General features: G+C 39.8%; 12 protein-coding genes and 3 non-coding genes across 15 annotated transcripts; 9 read left to right on the forward strand and 6 right to left on the reverse strand.

The window, feature by feature from the left end:
- Positions 1-65: 65 nt before the first annotated feature.
- Positions 66-1,712, forward strand: ALG11 (alpha-1,2-mannosyltransferase ALG11; the record flags this gene model as incomplete). The annotated part of the gene is made up of 1 exon (XM_056230873.1): positions 66-1,712. One exon carries the CDS (start codon positions 66-68, stop codon positions 1,710-1,712), a length of 1,647 nt encoding a protein of 548 aa, XP_056084748.1.
- A 92-nt stretch (positions 1,713-1,804) lies between these two features.
- On the reverse strand, positions 1,805-3,775 carry SLM2 (phosphatidylinositol 4,5-bisphosphate-binding protein; the record flags this gene model as incomplete). Its single annotated transcript, XM_056230874.1, has 1 exon — positions 1,805-3,775. The coding sequence occupies one exon, from the start codon at positions 3,773-3,775 to the stop codon at positions 1,805-1,807; it is 1,971 nt and encodes a 656-aa protein (XP_056084749.1).
- Positions 3,776-4,211: 436 nt separating this feature from the next.
- SKDI14G2760 (uncharacterized protein) lies at positions 4,212-4,739 on the forward strand (the record flags this gene model as incomplete). The annotated part of the gene is made up of 1 exon (XM_056230875.1): positions 4,212-4,739. The coding sequence occupies one exon, from the start codon at positions 4,212-4,214 to the stop codon at positions 4,737-4,739; it is 528 nt and encodes a 175-aa protein (XP_056084750.1).
- A 130-nt stretch (positions 4,740-4,869) lies between these two features.
- LAP2 (bifunctional aminopeptidase/epoxide hydrolase) lies at positions 4,870-6,885 on the forward strand (the record flags this gene model as incomplete). Its single annotated transcript, XM_056230876.1, has 1 exon — positions 4,870-6,885. The coding sequence occupies one exon, from the start codon at positions 4,870-4,872 to the stop codon at positions 6,883-6,885; it is 2,016 nt and encodes a 671-aa protein (XP_056084751.1).
- A 301-nt stretch (positions 6,886-7,186) lies between these two features.
- YIP3 (Yip3p) lies at positions 7,187-7,806 on the forward strand (the record flags this gene model as incomplete). Its single annotated transcript, XM_056230877.1, has 2 exons — positions 7,187-7,210; positions 7,300-7,806. The coding sequence occupies 2 exons, from the start codon at positions 7,187-7,189 to the stop codon at positions 7,804-7,806; spliced, it is 531 nt and encodes a 176-aa protein (XP_056084752.1).
- Positions 7,807-8,956: 1,150 nt separating this feature from the next.
- On the forward strand, positions 8,957-9,058 carry Skdi_14.trna7P. The gene is made up of 2 exons: positions 8,957-8,992; positions 9,023-9,058. It is a non-coding gene; the product is annotated as a tRNA-Pro (tRNA).
- A 916-nt stretch (positions 9,059-9,974) lies between these two features.
- Positions 9,975-11,162, forward strand: BOP3 (Bop3p; the record flags this gene model as incomplete). Its single annotated transcript, XM_056230878.1, has 1 exon — positions 9,975-11,162. The coding sequence occupies one exon, from the start codon at positions 9,975-9,977 to the stop codon at positions 11,160-11,162; it is 1,188 nt and encodes a 395-aa protein (XP_056084753.1).
- Positions 11,163-11,347: 185 nt separating this feature from the next.
- Positions 11,348-13,867, reverse strand: COG6 (Golgi transport complex subunit COG6; the record flags this gene model as incomplete). Its single annotated transcript, XM_056230879.1, has 1 exon — positions 11,348-13,867. The coding sequence occupies one exon, from the start codon at positions 13,865-13,867 to the stop codon at positions 11,348-11,350; it is 2,520 nt and encodes an 839-aa protein (XP_056084754.1).
- A 522-nt stretch (positions 13,868-14,389) lies between these two features.
- Positions 14,390-14,462, forward strand: Skdi_14.trna8T. Its single transcript has one exon. It is a non-coding gene; the product is annotated as a tRNA-Thr (tRNA).
- Positions 14,463-14,658: 196 nt separating this feature from the next.
- On the reverse strand, positions 14,659-15,330 carry NCE103 (carbonate dehydratase NCE103; the record flags this gene model as incomplete). The annotated part of the gene is made up of 1 exon (XM_056230880.1): positions 14,659-15,330. The coding sequence occupies one exon, from the start codon at positions 15,328-15,330 to the stop codon at positions 14,659-14,661; it is 672 nt and encodes a 223-aa protein (XP_056084755.1).
- Positions 15,331-16,109: 779 nt separating this feature from the next.
- Positions 16,110-17,195, forward strand: IDH1 (isocitrate dehydrogenase (NAD(+)) IDH1; the record flags this gene model as incomplete). Its single annotated transcript, XM_056230882.1, has 1 exon — positions 16,110-17,195. One exon carries the CDS (start codon positions 16,110-16,112, stop codon positions 17,193-17,195), a length of 1,086 nt encoding a protein of 361 aa, XP_056084756.1.
- A 132-nt stretch (positions 17,196-17,327) lies between these two features.
- GPI15 (phosphatidylinositol N-acetylglucosaminyltransferase GPI15) lies at positions 17,328-18,093 on the reverse strand (the record flags this gene model as incomplete). The annotated part of the gene is made up of 2 exons (XM_056230883.1): positions 17,328-17,426; positions 17,503-18,093. 2 exons carry the CDS (start codon positions 18,091-18,093, stop codon positions 17,328-17,330), a joined length of 690 nt encoding a protein of 229 aa, XP_056084757.1.
- Positions 18,094-18,279: 186 nt separating this feature from the next.
- BDP1 (transcription factor TFIIIB subunit BDP1) lies at positions 18,280-20,067 on the reverse strand (the record flags this gene model as incomplete). The annotated part of the gene is made up of 1 exon (XM_056230884.1): positions 18,280-20,067. The coding sequence occupies one exon, from the start codon at positions 20,065-20,067 to the stop codon at positions 18,280-18,282; it is 1,788 nt and encodes a 595-aa protein (XP_056084758.1).
- Positions 20,068-20,352: 285 nt separating this feature from the next.
- SKDI14G2860 (putative alanine--tRNA ligase) lies at positions 20,353-21,723 on the reverse strand (the record flags this gene model as incomplete). The annotated part of the gene is made up of 1 exon (XM_056230885.1): positions 20,353-21,723. The coding sequence occupies one exon, from the start codon at positions 21,721-21,723 to the stop codon at positions 20,353-20,355; it is 1,371 nt and encodes a 456-aa protein (XP_056084759.1).
- Positions 21,724-23,548: 1,825 nt separating this feature from the next.
- Positions 23,549-23,650, forward strand: Skdi_14.trna9P. The gene is made up of 2 exons: positions 23,549-23,584; positions 23,615-23,650. It is a non-coding gene; the product is annotated as a tRNA-Pro (tRNA).
- The last annotated feature ends 60 nt before the right edge of the window (positions 23,651-23,710 follow it).

The following is a 23,710-nucleotide window of genomic DNA, read 5'->3' on the forward strand; positions in this document are numbered from 1 at the left end:
AGGCAGTGGACATATAGTAGCATTTATCCGAGCACAACCACGTTTTCGAGTGATTGTGGGTGAAAATGGATGGGGCTTGGACAAATTACAATTTGAAAGAAATCAAATCGCATTTTGGGTTCAAGAAGTATGCCATATCGTGCTTGATAGTATTGTATGGACTAGTCAGGGTTTTCACGTGGATCTTTCGTCAATGGGTGTACTCCAACCTGAATCCGTTCTCCAAGAAATCCTCACTGCTGAAAAGAGCTACTGCTACCTGTGGCGAAAAGAACGTCAAGTTTTTTGGGTTCTTCCATCCGTATTGTAATGCTGGTGGTGGTGGAGAGAAAGTTTTGTGGAAAGCCGTGGATATTACTCTGAGGAAAGATGCCAGGAACATCATTGTAATTTATTCTGGTGACTTTGTGAACGGAGAGAATGTTACTCCAGAAAATATCCTGAATGATGTGAAAGTGAAATTTGACTATGATTTGGATTCCGATAGGATATTCTTCATTTCGTTGAGATTAAGATACCTAGTGGATTCTTCGACATGGAAGCGCTTTACTTTGATTGGACAAGCTATTGGGTCAATGATTCTGGCATTCGAATCCATTATTAAATGTCCACCTGATATATGGATCGACTCAATGGGGTACCCTTTCAGTTATCCCATTGTAGCTAGGTTTTTGAGGAGAATTCCCATCGTTACATACACTCACTATCCGATAATGTCACAGGATATGTTAAATAAGCTATTCAAAATGCCCAAGAAGGGTATCAAAGTCTATGGTAAGATATTATACTGGAAACTCTTCATGTTAATTTATCAATCTATTGGTTCCAAAATTGATATTGTAATTACCAACTCAACATGGACGAACAACCATATAAGACAGATTTGGTCATCCAATACGTGCAGAATCATATATCCTCCATGTTCTACTGAAAAACTGGTCGATTGGAAGCAAAAATTTGGCGGAGCTAAGAGTGAAAGGTTGAATCAAGCAGTGGTGTTGGCACAATTCCGTCCTGAAAAGCGCCATAAACTAATTATTGAGTCGTACGCAAACTTCCTGAAGAGACTACCGGATTCCATACCGCCATTTAAGCTAATAATGGTGGGGTCTACCAGATCCAAGGAAGACGAAGATTATGTCAAAAGTTTACAAGATTGGTCTGATAACTACCTAAAGATCCCTAAAAACTTACTATCGTTCGAAAAAAACTTATCCTTTGATAAGGTTGAGATCTTGCTAAACAAATCTAAGTTTGGCATCAATGCCATGTGGAACGAGCACTTTGGAATTGCAATCGTAGAGTATATGGCTTCTGGTTTAATCCCCATAGTTCATGCTTCGGCTGGTCCATTATTAGATATAGTCATTCCATGGAGCTCCAACGGAAATGTTACAAAGGTCGAGCCGCAATGGAAACTACAAAAGGAATATTTTGTCAGCTTCAAAGATGACAATGAAACGACGGGTTTTTTCTTTAAAGAGGAAAGCGATCCTGATTATAACCCAGATAAGGATCCTCTAAGATACCCCAATTTGTCTAAACTCTTTTCACAGATGATGAAATTGGACGATGACTGCCTAAGAGTGATGAGCGCAAGAAATCAACAGTATTCATTATATAAATTTTCCGATTTGAAATTTGACAAAGATTGGGAGGATTTCGTACTGAATCCAATTGGTAAATTGGTAGAAGAAGAAGAAAGAGGTTGACGTACCATAAAGATGCAACCCCCGATTTTGAAATGACTTATATATAATATTACATACAAATTAACGCGTCACTATAAAAATTGCTTAACTCGTCACAGAGGATTACTTTTCCTTGGATAATCGACATTCTCAATGTAAAATTCAGGAAGTCTATTCTGAATTTGAGAATTGAAAGTCTCTGGTACCGACGAAGTGGTATTGGTGATTGTCAAATTGTCTAATTTTGGGATGAAATTCATGGGTAAATTGCTACTACTCATATCATCAGACTTCGTATGTTGGTCATCCGTTGTCTGAGCGGCTCCACTCTGCACAGATTTCTCGTCGTTCTTGGCTTTAGCTTTAGATTGTTTAGTAACCTTATTCACAAATTTACATTTGTCGTCATAGTTGGGTAAACTTGATAAAGCGTTGATATTGTCAAACCATTCTATCATATCGTCATAAGAATCAACTTTAAACACCCAGTTATGGCCCCTATGTATCAGTCCATTAGAATTAGTACGAAGTATGAACTTGTTGTTGCCTTGCTCGGAGTTCGATTTTGTCTTTTTGGAGTGCTCCGTGACGGTACATTCTACTAGAGGTATTGACATTAGAGGGACAGAAAACTTGTGCTTATCTGGTGTCTTAAATTCATGTAAAAAGCTTGGAGTAAGGACATAATAGCCACGCGAATACGATTTCAAAAATTTTGATCTTTTCTCCAAGAATCCGGATTTGACTCCCATGGTAAAGGGATCGTTTTGATTGCTGTATGAGATATCTTTGAATTTCCTCTTCGGTAAATTTGGTGGTACAAAACTCGAAATGTTTCTCTGAATGAAACTATCCCATTCAAAATTTACATTCTCGTTCAAGATCGTGGAGTCTAGCTTGGAGATTACCAAGTCAAACACCAGTTGAGCTTCTTTACCAATTATTCTTGCATAGCTGCTCAATCCGTTCTGTATTTCCATCACGACAACGTTCTCCAATTGAGCCCCTGAATTTTGTAGGTTGTCGAACGCTTCATGTAAGTAGTTCTCCTCAACCAACTGCCTCTTTATTTGCTTTTCCAATTGCAGCTTCACCAGAAAAGGATCACTTTTCGGTGTACCAAATTTACAGTCTTTCAAAGATTCATTGAAAATCTTCATCAAATTTTTAGTCTGCTGCAATTCCTTACCACAGGAATTTCTGAAATCCGATTGCAAAGCTTTTATCTCTTTAATCTTCACCAACAAGTCTCTTCTCAAATCCTCTAGCCTTGGGATGATTTCACTAGTTAACTCTTTAGAACTTTTCAATGCTAAGGAGGCTAGACTCTCATGATATTTGGTCAACATTGTAGGCAAATCTTGAATGGATCCATTGCCCAGTGGTAGAAAATTTCTCTGTATGGACTTGTCCTCATTGGAGGTTGGCTGGTATTGGTTTTCAATGCTGAAAAAAGGGAACTGGACAGCATGAGACAATCTCAGTTGCTGTCTGACTATTTCGTCCTGTATGGAGGCGGTTTCAGAGAGATATATCAAAATAGCACGGATAACTTGTCTCCAGGCAGAGAATCTGGCAGACAGTACGTCAGTGGGTTGGGCTGAAGCTGGTATCAGTATGACCAGGGGCGACCTGGGATCGTTTTGGTTAGAATTGTACTGTTTCTGGTGGCTACGAAGCGACATTCTCGGCATGGTCAAAATAGAGGTGTCAGCCAATGAACCCATGTTGCTGACGTCGTTATGATTAATATTATTAGTTTTAGAGGGGGGAATATTATTAGAGTTAGGAGAGTACATCATATTGGTGCCAGCCGCAGCATCGGTCACCGAGTGTTGCCGATCCTGATCGTATGCACTCAAATGTGCCTGGATAGTGGGATCAGAAGTGATGGCGTCGATAGGATAGGGTATCGAGTTGCGTTGAGTGAGGGACGAGGGCAATGACAGAGGCATGTTCTGTTCTTGTTGGTGCTGCTGTTGATAAGCAACATTAGAGTGGTCTGAGCTCATCCTGCCTTCCAGTTGCTGGTATTGGCTTCTAAGATCAAAAGATGCTCTTGCATTGTTCCATTGGTGAGACATGATGCGGTGAGCGGCTGAGCAAAGCGTATGGTTCCTTCCCAAGCCATTGTTTGTGTGCTTATTCTCCTCATGTAGAAGGTTGCATCGCCTTTTAACTCAAGAATGCGGCGTGACCCGGAAAAAGAGGCAGGTATTGGCTACTGACTATTATACTATAAATATAATTTACTGCCCTCAGTAGCATCAGTCGACCATCGGGAGAGTGTATTGCGGTACCGTGGGACTTAAGACCAGTCAGCATCACATCGTCTGTATAGTGAGTTGCCCTGTGGCAGTTTTATCCTGCCCGAGTGTGCATCGCAGCTAGGTTGTACTTATGGCATTTTTTCGCTGGTGCTGCTGGCTCGATCAAGAAGCTGCGTGCCATCAGATTTATTTATATATATATATAACTTATGGTGGGACGTAAGTGGGATAATTCTCTTGCAGCGAGCTAATGGAGCATCTAGCAAAGAAGGGCTGTGTGCAATGGTTTAAGAGAGTTGATACAGGTGTAGATAAAAGCGGGCCACAGATTAGCATGGGTTCAGGAACAGCCAATCGGCTGCGGAAGCTGTTACATAAAAGAAAGAGCCAGCAGCAGCCGTCAGTTCAGACGGTAGCCCGGTGCCAGATCCCGGGCCATTTCAGTACTAGTCAAAGCGTGGAACTGCAAACCCTCATAGGGAAAGACGCACCGCCGGCGCCATCCACGATTCATATCAACGAGAGGTACATCCGTTATGATATCAACACCACGCCCTTGGTTATCGTGCTGGCGATCTCAATCGTATTTTTCGCCTGTCTTCTGGTCCTCAAGGACATCATCTTACAGTCCTTGCAAAACATCGTTAGTGTGGCCAAATGGAAGATCATAGGGGCACCCTTCATGGGCACGCCCTACGCAGGCCTGCTCATGGGACTCGTAGGCACTGTGCTCTCGCCGTTATCTGCTGTTTCATCGTGGCTTTCCTTCATCTTCTGACACACTTTGTATTATGTTCCGGGGGCATTACCTATGGAAAATCACGTCAGCTTTTTTTTCCAACTTTTCAACTAACTTATATAAAAACTTTGTGTATAGTTTCTGCACTATGTATTAGGTTGTCCAATTGATGTTCCTTCCCTCCTTCTTCACTCGTTGCTCTACTTCCACCCACAAGTGCTCATTTCAACTGCGAGGAATATTTACTGCAATCTCAAGGAACATACATCCTCCCATCCCTCACAAGATGCTCCCACCTTCAATTGAACAAAGAAGACCCGTCCAATCACCCGAGTACGACCAGTCCACTCTATCGAATTATAGATCCTTTGCGGTTCTTGATACAGATTTAAACTTGTCTGTCTCCTTTGACAAATCCACCATTTCAGGGAGCGTAACATTCCTCTTGAAACAACTATACGATGATGAAAAGAAATCGAGTGAAGTGCATCTGGATAGTTCCTATTTGGATGTCCAGAATGTTCAGATTGAGGGTACCGAAGTTGGTTTCCAAATTGAGCCAAGAAAGGAACCCTTGGGCTCTAGATTGGTTATTGCCAACCCGTCCTCTAGCGATAAGATCAACCTGAAGATTCAATTTTGTACCACCGAGAAGTGCACTGCTTTACAATGGTTGAACGGCAAGCAAACCAAGGGTGGGAAACCGTACGTGTTCTCACAACTGGAGGCTATTCACGCGAGATCTCTTTTCCCCTGCTTTGACACTCCCTCTGTGAAATCGACTTTCACAGCATCCATTGAATCTCCATTACCAGTAGTTTTTTCTGGTATCAAGATCGAGGATTCCAGCAAGGCTGCAAGCGTTTACAAGTTTGAACAGAAGGTGCCTATCCCAGCTTACTTAATTGGCATTGCCTCCGGTGATTTGGTAAGCGCCCCAATTGGTCCTCGTTCCACCGTTTACACAGAACCATTTCGTTTGAAAGATTGTCAATGGGAGTTTGAAAATGATGTAGAAAAATTCATCCAAGCTGCTGAGAAAATCATCTTCGATTATGAATGGGGCACTTATGACATTTTGATCAACGTCGATTCTTACCCCTACGGCGGTATGGAATCTCCAAATATGACATTTGCTACGCCTACATTGATTGCTCATGATAAGTCTAATATCGATGTGATTGCTCATGAACTTGCCCATTCTTGGTCTGGTAACCTAGTGACCAATTGTTCTTGGAACCATTTTTGGTTGAACGAAGGTTGGACCGTTTACCTAGAAAGAAGGATCGTCGGTGCCATCCATGGTGAGCCAACAAGACATTTCAGTGCTCTGATTGGTTGGAGCGATTTGCAGAACTCTATTGATTCTATGAAAGATCCTGAAAGGTTCTCCACTTTGGTGCAAAACTTGAACGATAATACCGATCCTGACGATGCTTTTTCCACTGTTCCTTATGAAAAGGGGTTCAACCTCTTGTTCCATTTGGAAACTGTTTTGGGTGGTAAAGCTGAATTTGACCCATTTATTAGACACTATTTCAAGAAGTTCGCCAAGAAATCTTTGGACACTTTCCAGTTTTTGGACACTTTATATGAGTTTTATCCTGAAAGGGCGGGAGTATTGGATTCTGTCGATTGGGAAACTTGGTTATACAAACCGGGTATGCCACCAAGGCCTCATTTCATCACCGCCTTGGCTGATAATGTCTACCAGTTGGCCGACAAGTGGATCGTATTGGCCCAAAATTTGAAAACTACGGAAGAGTTCCGGTCTGAATTCAATGCTGTTGATGTCAAAGATTTCAACTCTAATCAGTTGGTCTTGTTTTTGGAGACCTTAACACAAAATGGCCATTCCACGAAAAAACCAAAAGATTTTGATTGGGCCAACTTTCCCATGGCTCCCAAGGCTCTATTAGAAATTTACCAAGATAAGATCGTTAAATCTCAAAACGCGGAAGTCGTTTTCAAGATGTTCAAATTCCAGATTTTTGCCAGGATGCAAGAAACCTATAAAGATTTGGCGGATTGGTTGGGAACCGTGGGTAGAATGAAGTTTGTTCGTCCCGGTTATAGACTTTTAAACTCAGTGGACCGCCAATTGGCTATTGCAACTTTCGAAAAATTTAAGGATACGTACCATCCCATTTGTAAAGCTCTTGTAAAGCAAGATTTGGATCTTTGAAAAGGGGCGTTCAAAAATAAATATTTAAATAGCAAAGATGAACTACTAATGTGCTGTCCTTAATACGGTGCTAAATTAACGATTCTTACTAGTGGCGGAGTTTGTGTCGCGCAATACGAAGTTTGTATTTTTGTCACAGGCGTTCGAGATAGAAAAAAATAGAATAAATAATAACAGCAAATATAAAAACAAACTGCGGGAGCATATATTTGCAGTTTTTACATTGTAGAACCCCTGGAACTTCGAATTTTAAAACCATCAGTCGTCAGATACGCATAAACAGCACCAAATTTCTCCAAGAATGAATCAGCTAGGAGCTTTAGCCGTAAGTTAACAGTCATAGAGTTTTTTTGCATCATCGCGAGCACCGTATTAACGCGCTATAAACCTTTTTTGGTTCTTTTCATTTTGCAGCAAGTTTCACGTTTCACCCAAAGATTTTCCATGGAAAATATCAAGAGTGAGTTTCAATCCTTGCAGTCTAAACTAGCCACCCTTCGCACCCCGCAAGAATTTTTCAATTTCAAAAAAGTCTCCAGACCTCAAAATTTCGGGGAAGCTCAATCAAGAGTGGCTTACAATCTAAAATACTTCTCGAGTAACTATGGTTTGATTATTGGTTGCTTAAGCATCTACACCTTATTGACAAATTTACTGCTACTCTTCGTTATCGCTTTGGTCATAGTTGGTATTCTTGGTATAAATAAACTGAACGGTGAAGACCTGGTGACTCCATTCGGTTCTTTCAAAAGCAATCAACTATACACTGGATTGATCTGTGTTGCTGTGCCAATAGGCTTCTTGGCTTCTCCAATCTCTACTCTGTTATGGTTGATCGGTGCTTCTGCCGTTAGCGTTTTCGGACATGCTTCATTGATGGAGAAGCCAATTGAAACTGTATTTGAGGAAGAAACTGTTTGAAAAAATGTCTGCAACCACCCGAGACAAAGAGAACCATCCATTTGTTGTAAATTTTATTCATCTTTCATTTTAATTAGTTTCCCTTTTATTAATTCCTTCCCTAAGTATCAGTACGTATATGTAGACCTCATTCACAACTGCAGTTAACTTTTGCGTTCTCTATTTAGGCTTGCGTTCGGCATGCACGTTTTTATTTATTTATTCCTTCCCTTCTTATTTCGTCAACAAGTATTATTAATAATATTAGCTCCACCTGCCTAAACGTAAAACAATCATAACATTAACACTGAAAAGAGAGAAGCTATTCTTAGCTTAACAATGGGGAGTAGAGGAACTAGAATGAACCATTTTCTTCTACACATTGACAAAGATATATGCGTTACCCACACCTGCCCGATCTAAAGTGATTTCAAGATTAAGCAAGTAGTAATATCAGAACCTGAACAAGCTTGAATCAGGATGCACGTAAAATTTTTAGCGTGTCTGATTTACATCATAATAAGCTTGTACTGCACCTGTTGATAACTGCGGGGTTAGTTTGTATCTAAATCAGGAATGAATACCTTCTTCATTACACTGCAAAAAAAGGACATACAAAAAAACGTGCGTCGGTTGAATATGTTAAATATGTCCACCACGAGGGGAGGTTCAGCAATATATTATGAACTGAATGTAATGACTCATATCCCTCGTCTATGGTCAAATTGTCGATTCCCTTTCTGTGAAATCTTTGAGGAAAAATTCAAGAATTTTTGTATAGTTACTCATCCAAGGTATGATAAACCACCTGTCCCAGCATTATATACCTGATGTTCTTGCCTCTACTGAAAAATGAAATTACAACAAGATTCAAAAGGCTCACAGTTGCCTCAAGTTGTGTTGATAACTAGTCGTACTCATATCATTTATATATAAATTCCAGGCTGATGCTCAATTAATGAATCTTTTACTCCAAGTGCACCCACCAATAGAACGTCATTTCAACATTCTTCATCCTGAAACAAAGACTAGTTATGTGGATAACGATGAACCTACTTGTTCCAACAATAGTAGTATTGTAGGAAACTGCAAAGCGGAACTAGATTTGCGTAGAAATAGAAGAACAAGTATACTTGGATGAGTAAGTTCGCAACCCAATTATATAATAAGTGGGCGTGTGGTCTAGTGGTATGATTCTCGCTTTGGGTTTATCTCTGTTAAGGAGAACGACTAAGCATGCGAGAGGCCCTGGGTTCAATTCCCAGCTCGCCCCTTTTATTTTTCACTTTCCCTGGACAAAGTTTTTTTTCCTACTTACGTTCTTCCTATTGCATCCCTTGCTTCACGAATAGCTGAACCAGTTGCCGCAAGCTCAAGACTGATTTTCAACCCATAAACGCGCTGTAACGCATATGCTTTGCAAACAAGAGTTTCTTAGCCGAGGACAGAAGAATCGAAGCGAAAGCATCCGCGAACTCTCTCCTCTTTCCCTGGTATATGACGACATTACCATTCTGGCTCTAGTTCAACGCCCCTTTTAGTTTATCCACCTGGTAAGAAGCAAAAGCGCTCCTCGGATTAATTACTTTTCTCGAAAGGGATGCCGACCGTCTACCGGAAAAAGTAGCTGCCCTTAAGGGAAGAGCACGGCTCTTGGCATGGCAGGAGGCAAAGCAGTACCAAAAGCGGGCCAGTTACCGAGCCCACCAAGTTGGGCAAGGGTGTCTCGTCTCCTTTTGGTCGAGCAGCGATTTATTTACCTCGAGGCCGCTTACACTTCACCCAATAATCATGATTTACAACTAACCTTCTTCTCCGAACCCTTAACGGTAGGCAAATTGAGAAATTTTTTTTGCTCGACTTTTTTTCTCTTTTTCGTTTCAATTACCTTATTCGGAACTTCTCGAAGAACTCGGCGAAGACGATAAAGTAAGATTGCTGACTACCATCGGGTCTTGTTTCCTTGCTCTCTCCAGTAGTATTCGTCAATGTTGTAATTTTTTTAAAGCAAGGAAACAGAGAAAGAAAGCGCAATCAGTCTTATTGCTTTTCCAGTGGAGTTATTGTTTACTTATTAATTTCTTAACAGCAGACAACGATAAAACTTGTCCGTGCAGTAGAAAAAAAAAAATAAAGTAGCTAATTACATTACATGAAAAAAATCCAACCATTTGTAAGTACAGGGACCAATGAGTACTTTTAACAGTTACAGCCAATCAAGGGAGGGTAGAGATGGTAGTAGTAATAATGCCATTAAGAATAAGTCGTTGCTAGAGATAATATTCGGCACTAATATTTCTGAATGGACCTTTTCTGAGAACGCCTTGATAAAGGCTATGGATTTGAAGATAGAACAAGAAAAGACAAAGCAGCAATACTATAAACTTGAAAACTTGAATCGTTCGATAGAGTTGTTTAAGCTTGCTTCCACTTCGGGTCTGCCCGTAAATCAAATACATAAACTATTCAACACTGACCACGGCGCATCAGCACCTTCACCTACGAAGCCAGAGGGCAAACAACCGGATAACAGCATAGAATGTGCGCGATCTTCGGAACAACTTCCCAGGATTAATGGCAATAGCAGTTCTTTAAGGCCCTTGAACATGAACACAGTATCGCCAACGCCAATGAGTCGACAGGCTTCCCCATATAAATTTCCAGCACCACCTTCTGCCAACGGCTTTCAACACTCCACCGCAACAAACGCTCAACGAAGAGCTAATTCTCCTGCAAGAATAGGCGCATCCGCTGTGGCTGCGTTGAATGAAAATATTTCCATAAAGGAGGAAGACGTTGATAAGCTGATTCCTTCAGGTGCAAAATCACAGGAATCTCCTCTAAACAAGAAACCAGTTTCACTTCATAGCCGTAACTTGTCTCTTCCAATAGGCAAGTTCACCAATCCCAATATTCCTTCAACAATGACATCCATACTTAGTTTCAACAGAGACCAGCAGCCACAACCCCCGTCACAACCACCTCCACAACAGCAACACCAAGACCTCCACATGCACAATTTGCATCCTATACCAAAGAAACCCGGAATGGTTCAAAAAAAGCACAAGCGCGCAAGATCCACGTCCTCCTTTGGCGTGATTGACTTGAGCATTATCGATGAAGTCAAGGAAAAGCACCCACAAGAGTCACCATCCCCCATACGCTCCAACACGGTGGTGGCGCTCTCCTCACAAGATCAACTAACTGAATCCGATACAAAGGCACGCCCCCCCATACCGCAACCACTCCGCGAAGAACGCCAACTGCACGATGAATTGGATGACAGAACGTGTAGTGAAAGCAGTAGTAGAAACGAAAGTCCTGTGAGAACCATCACAAAAGACAATTCTGTGGGTAAGATCCTGAACAGTACTTAAGCAGCTGTTCTTGTCTTTTCGATATTCCCTGATATATAGTATATGCATACATTACATAGATACCCGCTGCATAACCAAATAAAAAAGAAAAGTATACATACCTATAAATATGAGACGTTATTTCAATACCTTACAGGTAGCCTGTCTTTTCTTTGGCATGGTTCGTACAAGAGTTTGTCTCTCTTTCAGTGAGTGACACCTGTCAACATGTTAAATTCATCTGTGGAGAAATTCAAAATCTCGAATATTCGATCTTTGTCATTCGGATACAGGTGGACCAATACTTTCCTGAAAATATCATAGAAGAGCGACAACTTCTTGAAGCATTCATCGCAGATATCATCGGCTATCATCGGTGAGTTGAGCTTAAATAGCAAATTACCTTGAACATCAGTCAATGCTTGAGGTAAGTAGTCGTTTAATTTATCATGTACATTTTTCCCTATTGTCTCCAATTCCATCAATGAATTATCCCTCAGAGATAAATACATATCGTAATCCAATTCATCCTTCACTGAGTCCACGGGAAAAATCATATTTACCAGGTTATTATAAAGGTCTAAACCTGTATTTTCGAATAGAAATTTTATTTGTAAAGTTTGCATTTGTTTGGTAAATTCATTTAATTTACCATAGATCCAGAAGGAGATTTTTCGAGAGTTTTCATCCTGTTCAAAAACTCCATCAAACGGTTGAATTCTAGATTTAATCAAATCAAAACAGTTGATTTCGATGGTCAACAATGATGCCTTTATTTTTTCATTTTTCTTTGCAAAAGGGAAAAGATTCTGTAACTGTTTCAATAATACGTCCTTAACGGGTTGTTCTACAATTGTTTGTAAGTTCCTATATGACAGCAATTGATTATCTTCCGATTCCTCGTCTTCAGCAGCATCTGTCTTTTCGTAGATTTCAAACAGTTCCACCAACTTATTCATATATTCTGATAGCCACTCTGGTGGTAATAAATCATCTAGCGAATTCACTGTCTCCGCGGAGGCTATTCGTTCAATATAGCCCTCATAGTATCCAATAATTCTATCTTTGGAGATATCTTCCAATGATTTCAAATTATTAATAATGGAACTATCGTCCTGAATACCCTTTCTCTCGAACATGACTCTATAAAGTTTCAATAACCTGACAATCTCGAAATTAATGATTGGATTCTCTTCAAACCTCACAATTTGTTCAATACGAATACGACATGAATTGGATAAGGACTGGATGATGTCATTTAGTAGTTTGTTGTCAATATCGTTCAGAAATGTCCCGTTTTGTTGCAATATGGAAACTGGCGTATCTTTTAAATTTTCATCCTGAAAGTTGAATAGTGACTTGACAAAATCAGCTTCATTGGCTATAATCGAATGAACCGACGCAAGTACGTCACCTATATATCTAATTGGGTCGTGTGCTGATAGTATGATGGGTTTAGAGTTAGATGAGTTCATATCGAACTGAGACAAAAACTCATCTAGAATACTCTTGGATCTCAGGGTGGTCACTCTTTTCAGAAATTCATTGAATAGTTCTAAATCGTTTGATAGGAAAATTAAGCTCTTCTGGAAGATGATCAAGTTTTTCTGTTCAGTTGCACCATGGTCATTCAATAAATTTGAAGATGATTCAAAGCTATATAGAAAGTCAATCAAATAATTGAAGATTTTTTTGTTCGTCTTCTGTAAAATTTCATTGACGCCCATAATTAGAGCATTCCCAGCATTTAAATTGGGTAGTGTCAGTAAAAAACTCGATTCATCTTTAATAGCGATTACTTTCTTTACTACATTAAAGAAAGTCTCACCTATAATGCCGTTTGTGATAGCATCGTCCTCTACTTGATTCAGAGTGAATCTATCTCTTATAGTTAGCAATATTTTCTTCTTCAATTTCAACTGCTCTGCCTTCAAACGGTACTGGTTTATTTCATCCAGCGCCACATTATTCGATGAAACTTTGTCAATTTCGTCGTTTATGAAACTTGCGCCTGTTTTTTGTATTTTTTCCACAGAGGACGTCAAGCGTTTTATTCTTCTGATGATAGGCTTGAATTCCTCAAGCACCGTGATATGTTCCTTCAACAGTTGTGATTCCAAATCTGTCCTCAAAGTTCTTCTTGCCAAAGTCCCCACATACTCAGGGTTCATTAGCTTCTGTTCATCAAGAGACAGTCTTTCTTTATTGTCTTCCAGGATTTTTAATGATTTCCTTAATTGAGTCGTAGCCTGATAGTTGATTAAGGTGTAATTGTTCAAAATCTTGGAAAGCTTACTTGAAAGAACTAGATTTGTTGTATTCATAGTCGAGTCATTTGAGGTAGATACTAATTTCGACAAATCGAGGTTTTTTGACCCATAATTAGCGAAGTCATGAGATTCTTGCTGCGGTAGCTTATCAATTTGGGCAATATGTTCTAATTTTTTGCCTGAATTGGAGAGTTGTATTTTGTCAATGGAGGACATAGCATAATGTGTCATTCTTTTATACAGGTCTTTCGAATCTGCACCGTCGTTGTTTATATGCGGGACTGTATCGCTATTGGAATGACCTTGTAGATTGGGCAATTTGAACTGCAGATCTACCTTGTTCGCAGATTGCAATTGTGCATCTGATGTTAATTTCAGTCTTGGCTCTGGCTCTGGAAGTTCTGCCGTGGCAGCATCTGCCATTGCATAACTCTGATAGTCTACAACAAAATCCATGTTGGATAGACGTCACTTGCACTTTGTTATAGCAACGCTGAATTCAGCTAGATGTTACGCCTATTGTACGCACAAGTGTTTAAGGAAGTGCCACTTCTGACGTATTCTTTGTATAAAATCGCCATTGCATATCGAACAGTATACTTTCTTGTCGTCAAGGACGGCATGAGACTTGTGACAATAAAGGAAAGCACATACGGACAAGAAAACCGTCAGCAATAAAAATTCGTTAGCAAGTTTTAACAGTTTGGACTAGGCGAGAATTGATAGCATGTGCTCGCCGGCCTTCATTGACATCATAGCATAACTGGCGTGCAACGTTCTCGAGGCTTTGGCGTGATATAAAGAACAACGTCACAAATCAAAACTTTTGGACACTTTGAACGGCTGACCGTCATAGTCAGCCGAGGCCAAGAGTATCAATATTTACTAGGCCACTCGTACTCTGCAGGATTCGTTGAAGATAAGGAATGTGTATTCGCCAAGGATAATATTTCCAATCCACAACTTCATCAAATATTAGCTTCTATGGCCAAGTTGGTAAGGCGCCACACTAGTAATGTGGAGATCATCGGTTCAAATCCGATTGGAAGCAGTATATTTTTTAATCTTCCCTGAGCATCAGAGCAAATGGCAAAGAAGACGTTTAAGAGCTAAATACTGATCATTTTTTATTTTTTTCTTTCTATAAATTTTTCGGTGCATATCTTATATGTAGTAGAATACGTGTCTGCTTTTGCTTTGCAATTGTCTTTTTTTTAAGGAATATTATATAAATATATCTGTCGGGGCTAAGGTTGTTTTGGAATGGCGTTTGAGTATGTGCTAACAGTTTGCAGTAGACCATCTTCTACGTTGTAAAGCAGGCCGTATACTTGCACTTCTCCATTTTGTACAGCGGTTTGCACGGTGGTGTTCTCAATTATTCTGTTAAACTGCCTTTTGACGTTGCAATGCGACAAATAATGAGATTTCTCACGTTTTGTTTTCAGATGGACTAAGTTTTGCGACTCTTCATGGTACATGGTATCAATGTCATCCAAGTACTTATAAAGGTGTGAACAATTGGCCTCGGGCAGAGCTTCTCTTTGGTTGGTTAAACATGTCTTGATACCCCCACAATCGGTGTGGCCACAAATGATGACCTTGTTCACTTTCAAACAGATAATAGCGAACTCCAAAGTGGCCTTCAAAGTCAAATCCTCTGAATGACATATATTAGCGACGTTTTTCCAGGTAAAAACTTCGCCGGGCAAGACGCCTAAACAGTTTTCGTTATAACGCGAATCGGAACAGCCGATGAAAAGAGTGTGAGGGGACTGGCCCTTACCATTATGATCAGGGAACAAAGTTGGTTGAACGATATTCATCTGAGAGGCCCATTTGCTGTTGGCATCCAAGATATCTTGTAGGTTTGAGTCGTGGCTCAATGTGAATATGGAAGAGGATTGGGGAGCGCTCATTTTGTTGTATAGTTGTGTGGTTATTGTAGTAGTTGGTTTTTCCTGAGTGAGGAAGCAAGAACAAGATAGAGATATTTTAACGTATCCTTCAAGAAACACCAACCATCTAGTATTTATATTAGTCGACCATTAATCCATATGATTATTTTAGAATTACTCTTCGAGAGTGAGGGGCAAGAAGAAGCCCATTAAATTTTTTTCGGCTTGATAAGCGTCACGGTGACAATATGAATGAGTCGGGTTGGCGTCAAGTTAGTTCATGCTGACGTCAACATGGACCCGGAACGAACAAATCGTGCGGGGTGATGGTGATGACGAAAAAAAGCCACGTGACATGAATGCTGCAGTCACGTGACATTATCACGCCATACGGATATTGAATTCTCGGTGCCGAGCCGGCATATCACGTGCGTGCCTGACCCCCTTCACCGAGAATCGGGCGTCGCGGGTCACTCATCAGCCAACCATATCGTAGAAACCTTCTTTTTTTTTTCTTGGTAGCTCGGTATTGTTATTTGGTGATTAAAGGAAGACCCTCATATATATATCCCGTACAATATATGCATACGTTGAATTGAATATATATATATATATGTGCATGTATATGAGTGAACACAAAAGACTATCTGTATTTCACTGAAACGGTTTTTTAGTTTTATTTCATTACTTTCAATTTATTCGCTTTCTTATTGTTTCGTAGATCTATTTAATCAGTACCTTATTACCGGTAACAACCCACCCACACTTCCTTCCCTTCCCCCATATTTATAAGAGAAAAAATGCTTAACAGAACCATTGCTAAAAGAACTTTAGCTACGGCAGCTCAGGCAGAACGGACCCTACCCAAGAAATACGGTGGTCGTTTTACCGTCACTTTGATACCAGGTGATGGTGTCGGAAAGGAAATCACCGACTCAGTGAGAACTATCTTCGAGGCTGAAAGGATCCCGGTCGATTGGGAGACCATAAATATCAAACAGACCGATCACAAAGAGGGCGTCTATGAAGCCGTCGAATCTTTGAAAAGGAACAAGATTGGCCTGAAGGGGTTATGGCACACTCCTGCTGACCAAACAGGCCATGGTTCGCTAAACGTTGCTTTGCGTAAACAGCTAGACATCTATGCCAATGTAGCCCTATTCAAATCCTTAAAGGGTGTCAAGACCAGAATTCCGGACATAGATCTGATCGTCATTAGAGAGAACACAGAAGGTGAGTTCTCAGGTCTAGAACACGAATCCGTCCCAGGTGTAGTGGAATCCTTGAAGGTTATGACCAAGCCCAAGACGGAAAGGATCGCCAGATTCGCCTTTGATTTTGCCAAAAAATACAACAGAAAAGCTGTTACCGCTGTGCATAAGGCAAATATCATGAAATTAGGAGACGGCCTTTTCAGAAATATAATCACTGAAATCGGTCAGACAGAGTATCCTGACATTGATGTCTCGTCCATCATCGTCGACAATGCCTCCATGCAGGCAGTGGCCAAACCCCACCAATTCGATGTGTTGGTTACCCCTTCAATGTACGGTACTATCTTAGGTAACATCGGTGCTGCTTTGATCGGTGGCCCAGGCCTGGTGGCAGGTGCCAATTTCGGTAGGGACTACGCCGTTTTCGAACCAGGTTCCAGACACGTCGGTTTGGACATCAAGGGTCAAAACGTGGCCAACCCCACTGCTATGATTCTCTCTTCGGTGTTAATGTTAAATCATCTGGGTTTGAATGAGAATGCCACCAGGATCTCAAAGGCTGTTCACGAAACCATTGCAGAAGGTAAACATACCACTAGAGATATAGGTGGCTCTTCCTCCACTACCGATTTCACCAACGAAGTCATTAACAAATTATCTACCATGCAATGAAAGCACGCTTCGTCCCTTTTTTTCAACCTTGAGTGTGTTCACTTATAATTATATATAAACATGCTCAAATATATAACTATATACAAAACAAAACAAAACGTCCCATGATTTTCTTAAATGATAGCACGATTGTCAATCTTTCAGTCTGCATAACGGTTTCTCCTGCTCGTTGAGGTATTTCCTGGATATATTGTATATTAACCGTTGGTCGTCGATATTAGGTAAATTTGACTGCATCCTGGTTGTTAGTATTCCTTGTTGAATCGTTAAAAATGTTTTCAATTCTCCGGTTTCAATGAATACATACTGGAAATAAAAGTTTGAGTCTAGATGCTTTACGTACAATTGCTGAAAGGTAGAATATCACTCTGAATCCACGACAAAATCCTTCATTAATCACAACGTCAATAACTCTCTCATTAGATATAAATTCCACTTGTTCAAAAAACTTCCGATTCCACTGCTGAGGGAAAACAACTATACCCTTCACTCTGGAGAACTGTAGTCCTGTCCCTTTGAAAATTGTTACACTTTCCACACTAGGTTCTCTCACAAGCGCAATTGTACCTAGGGCAAACAATGCCATCATAATCACACCTTGACAACTTGACCCAATTCTCCATCTAAAAAACCCATTGATGTGTTCGAGCAGTCTTGATCTCACACAAATTCCGTCAAACAAAATATTCAACAGTAAGACAAGTACAATTCGATGATACTGTGCACCCATCTTAGCTTCCACTCTTTCATTCTGCTTAAATTTCTTGAGCTTTAAATTAGATTCAGGTAAAACAGTGAATCTTACAAAACTACCATTCCTGTCTTCATCGATAATTAAAGTATAATTCCTTCTATTTAATACACTAACTTTACCGAATTCGTACTCTTCTCTGATCATGTCATTCTTTTGAAGTCTTCTCTTCATGAAGGATCCTCCCTCGTACCTTTCAATAAAGCTTTTGTTTTTTTTTTTTTCACCCATCGCCTTACATATTGAAACCTCAGCACTCTTCCAGACGTCCAAAAAAAGTGTAATTAAACGAAAAACTAAAGTACTAACCCATTATGTATGCATATATGTCTCTCACTGGTCAATTTCAGGCTCACCCCCACTGAATTGATCATCCTCGTTTTCATTTATGTCGTTTTCTCGACGTTTTTTTTTCTTCAAGTCATCGATTGTACCCAAAACAACTTCCGTCTTTCTATAAACTTTCAAATCATTCGTCATAATACCACCAGACCCCTTCTTATTCAAGTCTGCATCATTTAATCTTTGTGTGGTTTGGTCTTCTGCCTTTGCTGTGTTCTTGGCCTCTTCAATTTCCTTCATATGCTGTTCATGTTCATTTTGTAATTCAACCAATTTCTCATTGAAGTCTGCTACCGTGCCAATATTTTTTTTGATTTCGCAACAATATTCGTCGAAATTCGGCGGCAACTTGGATCGAAGAGCTAATTCAATCAGTATTGGACGCTTTTTCTCCTCATTAACGAACTTTGCCTTCACTTGCCTTCTTGATCTATAAGGGTACAATTGCGATATTAAATTGAAATCAGTTCCCCACATTGATAGTGCCTTATAAAATTTTACCATTTCCTCAACGGTCCATGGATCCGTGTAAGAGCTCCTACCGTATGACCCATAGTTATAAAGATTGGCAAATGGGTTTTCATCAACTTTTTCCTTATAATCATTTTCGATACTGGCATTTTTATGTCTGTCAACAACCATAGTATCTTCATCAATAGCCATAGTACCATCAGGGTTAATTTTTAGTTGGATTGCTGTATGTGCTTTGCGATCTGACTCTGGAATGTCAGCATTTAATAGTTTATCTCTCTCCTCCTTCCTCTTCTCTTCTTGTTCCTCTTGTTCTTCCTTGGTCAATGATTGTAACGGCTTGAATTCCTGGCGTGCACGCATCCTTAACTCTCTGAGGTGTCTCCTTTTCTCTAATTTAGCCTTTTTGGCCATTTTAGATTTTTCAAAGTTTTCAGATATTTGGCCAATAGGGAAACTTGGCTTGCATAGCTCAGCCATTGTGAAATTCTCCTCATCAATAAGATATTTAGCGGACTCTCCGTCTTTCACATTTTTGGGTATATCCTTAACTTTACTAATCACGTAATTTGCATTCTCGCTAGCTGCCTTTGACAACAAATTTTCAGAAGAGGATTCATTCTTGTCCACAGAATAATTCATTGCGGTGGGTGGTGTAATTTTGGAAACAATGCTGATTCTATGTGCACCAGTCGACTTTTTAGTCGACGGTGGCCTGCCCAGAACCCTATGCCTTTTGAAAGTTTTCAAGTTCATGTCATTTTCCGTAATGCTACCTAACCTAATCTTCTTAGGAAGCTTGTTGGATATTGTGGATAAACGTCGAGTAGGTCCATTACTATTACTCGAGGAATCGAGAAACGATGGCTTAAAACTTGGACGGTTTTCGTTGTCTTTGCTCAGTGAGGCTAGCCTGCTGGATCTCGATCTTTTTTTGTCTTGCTGGGTTTGCAGAGATGTCAGTTGTAACGTCTCATTATCCTCCGCAGCTGCTGATTTAGATTTTTGTGTGGAAGCATCCATGGGCCCCTCATGTTCTTCCAACTCATCATCACGTTTGGCAGAGGCAGTTAATGTAAATCCCTCTAAAGGATGTTCCTCTGCTTGGGTAGTCTTTTCAGTAACGTCTATTTCATTCTTATCGGCAGCCTTATCGTTGTCACTGTTATCAATTTCTATTTCTTTACTCTCAGGAATAAATAGTTGAGGTGTTCTTGGTGCCGGTGTCGGTGTACCACTGGTGGCAACTCTACGTTGCCTTACTTTAGGGGCAAAACGCGTGCCACTCTTGTTAACAATACTACTCATAGGCACCTTATGTTAAATTGCTACTCAGGCTGCTTGTCTATATACGTAATATTCTGACAACTGAAAACTGCATTGCGCCAGCATGTTGTTCGCTTAATCAAAGTTGCTTTTTGATTTTTTTGGGCATAATAACGAAGGGAATACGCGTCTCTAAAGAATAGTAAATGAAACTGATATAATAAGCCGAAAAAAACAATAGATTACTCTCATCGTCTTGACCGGACTTGCTTGTTAAAAAAAATGACTATCATATTTAAAAATTCAGCGTGCGAAATTGCGCATGTCTCAATGGGATATGAAATCATGGCTTAAATAATCGGTTACGGCAGCAAATTCGGCATTCGAAATGGATGTGATTTTGCCTTGCCATTTACCACCTTTCTTACCACCACCGCCCTTCAAGTTTTGTAACATCGAACCTAGCTTGGCGGTTAAAGAGGAAATTTTATCACCGGATTCAGAAAGGATTATCAGTGATCCAGTGCTAGTTTGCCTTTCATAACCGCATAGAATGATCTCGTAGACTTCACAACCCTCTTTCAGAAAAATGTTTATCTCTTTATAGATCTGCTGTAATAGTTCTAATGTACCACATTCTTCTTCCATAAAATACGCCCTTTTATTTTCACTATTTTCCAGTGTATTTTTCAAGTCTTCAGAAACACTATGGGCTAACTTCTTTACCCAATATTGTTCTCTTTTGTTTGATTGTTGCAGTTGTTTGCCTTGTCTTGTTATCTTGTCGGGCATTTGAGTTTCCGAACAGCTCAATAAGATTTTGGAGTCCAATAAGATCTTATTAGCCAATTTTGCATAATCAGAAACCCGTTTCCCGCACATGAAATACAGTCTTGAGTTTGAGCCTCTCACGGCTGATTGATTGGAAAGAATAAGGATAGAGCCAATCTGAAAGGTAGATTTCAAATGTGTTCCACAACACGCATTGGAATCAATATCACCAATGTGAATGGTACGCAGTATACCTTTGGATAGGTCATAATCGTCTGGTATTTTGGATGTATTGATTGTATCAGCATCGTCTTCACTAAATCTTTCCACCACTTTGATTTTTTGGGGAAATGTAATGATCAGCTCGTTAACCTCACCCGATATTTCTGTTACTTCGTCCTCTGTCAATTTTCTGCTCAGCTCTATATAATTGAAGTAATCACTAGGTTCTAAAACTGCCCTTTTTTCAGTGATAATGCCACCCATCGACCACGATACTGTATCTACTTCATACTTGCGTTTCAAGATCGCACTCAATAAATGCTGACCAGTGTGTTGTTGCATATAATCCATTCTTTTCACTGCATCCACAGTTATTTCCACCGTTGTGCCGGGCTCAATGAGCTCGTTCACATGATGTTTAGCATGTAAGCCAGAGCGAGAAACATGCGAAACCACTACCTTCTTGATGACCAAAGAATCATTGTTTCTTTCTACAATTTTCAAAGAGCCAGAATCGCTTGGTTGACCGCCTCCTTCAGGAAACAAAATGGTATCTTGTAATTCGATCTCGTAACCTTCAGTCTTTCCCCTTTTGTCTTTCTTTGCTTCGCAGGAAACAACTAACGTATTGAACCTGTCAAGCGTAAATGAGTTCCTTTGACATGCTAAAGCGCCGACAATAGCAGATTTCATGACTACTGACATGTTGATCCTACTTTTGATGAATTTTCTGACTCTTTTTGCCTACTTTCGTCGAGATTCGACACAGAGTGACCAATTTTTTTACAATATGAAGATAAGGAAACAAAAGCTCTTTCACGTACAGGCATTTTAAACCAGCAAAGGTGCAAAATATATATCATAATGCTGTTCGCAATGAGTCACTGTGCCCTGCCAAAAAAAAAAATCCCTTTAAAGGTTCGTAGCTAGTAGAAGAATGGGTATTCTCAAGATATAACATGAATATGTCAGCTTCCCTCATAAATACCTAGACTTTTTCATATGTCTTCTCTCAAGTGGTCAGACCAAAACTTCTTCTGTGGAGATCTTTTTGAGTATAGGCGATATCTTTGTGTCGTAATTTTCACTTACTGGAAGGTTAAAAGAAGAACTTGAGAATGTATTGCGCTACGCAACAATATCAAACAACGATCGATAAATGTTGCATAAATCCAGAAAATTATATAAGTAAAACCATTCAAAAGTTCACGTTGATATTTCTGGCAAGCCCTATAATTACTGAGAAGACATGTTCAGTCGCTAGATGATAATATTGAAGAATAGAAGCTTTGTATAAATTTCTGGCGGAGTGTTGTAAGTTAGAGCGTGAGGATACCAGAGAAGTCTAAGAATGGTAGACAATGTGGTTCAACATCAAATCTGAAGAGACCAGTAAATCCAGCCATATGTTTCATTATAAACCAGGACAGAAATGTATCGTTATTTACAATGTGGAGAATCAGACAATCCTAAAAACATGTGATGCGTGTCTATTATTCACTAGCATGGATGCGTTGTAGATAAGAGAGACAAGTTATTTCACGGTCGTTTAAAAGATGTTGAACAATTAAAATGCAAATCCGCTTGCCAAGCTCCAACTATACTACCTCTCCCAAGCCACTGGTAATTTACAGTAGCGACCCAGACTTAGTGTTCATTTAAAGTCTGACAAATTAGATAACAATCTTGGTGACCTCGTTTTTATTACCGGCAGTAATTTTATTTATATGGACCATATATAAATTTGTCTTCGTAAATTTGGGAATGTGTGACCAATAATTCTGTCGAAACAATAATCTACTATCCATTAACTTTACCAAGAGTGGAATCCCAACAATTGTCACAAGATTTTACCGCACAGTAAATTCTTACATGAAGCTGTTAATTTTTCTTGTCTTCGTTTCATATGGCACGAACACAGAATGTGGCAATACTCTAGCGACATGACTAATATACTAAGGCCATTATACTAACAATGGATGGACGACAATTCATCTTGTTCCAACAATTTAAGCCCAAAATTGGACGGTTGACCGATCTCCCCGTTATTGATCCTTTTTTATAGTAGCTTTACTAACAGGGATTACAAATCGTATCTGTGCTAAGCCGGCGGTTTGCTGCTAGCAGGAGATTATTTCGACTAGTAAGCTTACTTCTCAGTGAGGAGATTTCTGTTGTACCTCAACGTGATATACCTCAACATGACGACGGTACGTCATAATTAACGCGACGGAAACATCTATGAAACACATCTGAAACAGATAAAGAACGAATACGTTAAGCAAAAGACAAGATCGTTTTAGATGTACTACCTCGAACGTATAAAACCTGAACAATTAGTTAGATCCGAGATTCTGCGCTTCCACCCTTTAAATATCGACTAGATCTTATATATTAGATATAGATAAGTAACATCTCGTTGTCGTGACAACTAGTTTAGCAAACAAGTTAGTTCCCTGTTATAAACAGGATTGCCAAATTCTCCTGATATTAGTCGAGCCCGTAATTCAACAATTCCAATAAAATAAGCGGGCGTGTGGTCTAGTGGTATGATTCTCGCTTTGGGTTTATCTCTGTTGAGGAGAACGACTAAGCATGCGAGAGGCCCTGGGTTCAATTCCCAGCTCGCCCCTTATATTTTTCTGAATTTTTTGAAGTCTGCTACAAGAACCATATACATCTTTTAATTCGT

This window comes from Saccharomyces kudriavzevii, assembly GCF_947243775.1.
Source record: "Saccharomyces kudriavzevii IFO 1802 strain IFO1802 genome assembly, chromosome: 14".
Taxonomy (NCBI): domain Eukaryota; kingdom Fungi; phylum Ascomycota; class Saccharomycetes; order Saccharomycetales; family Saccharomycetaceae; genus Saccharomyces; species Saccharomyces kudriavzevii.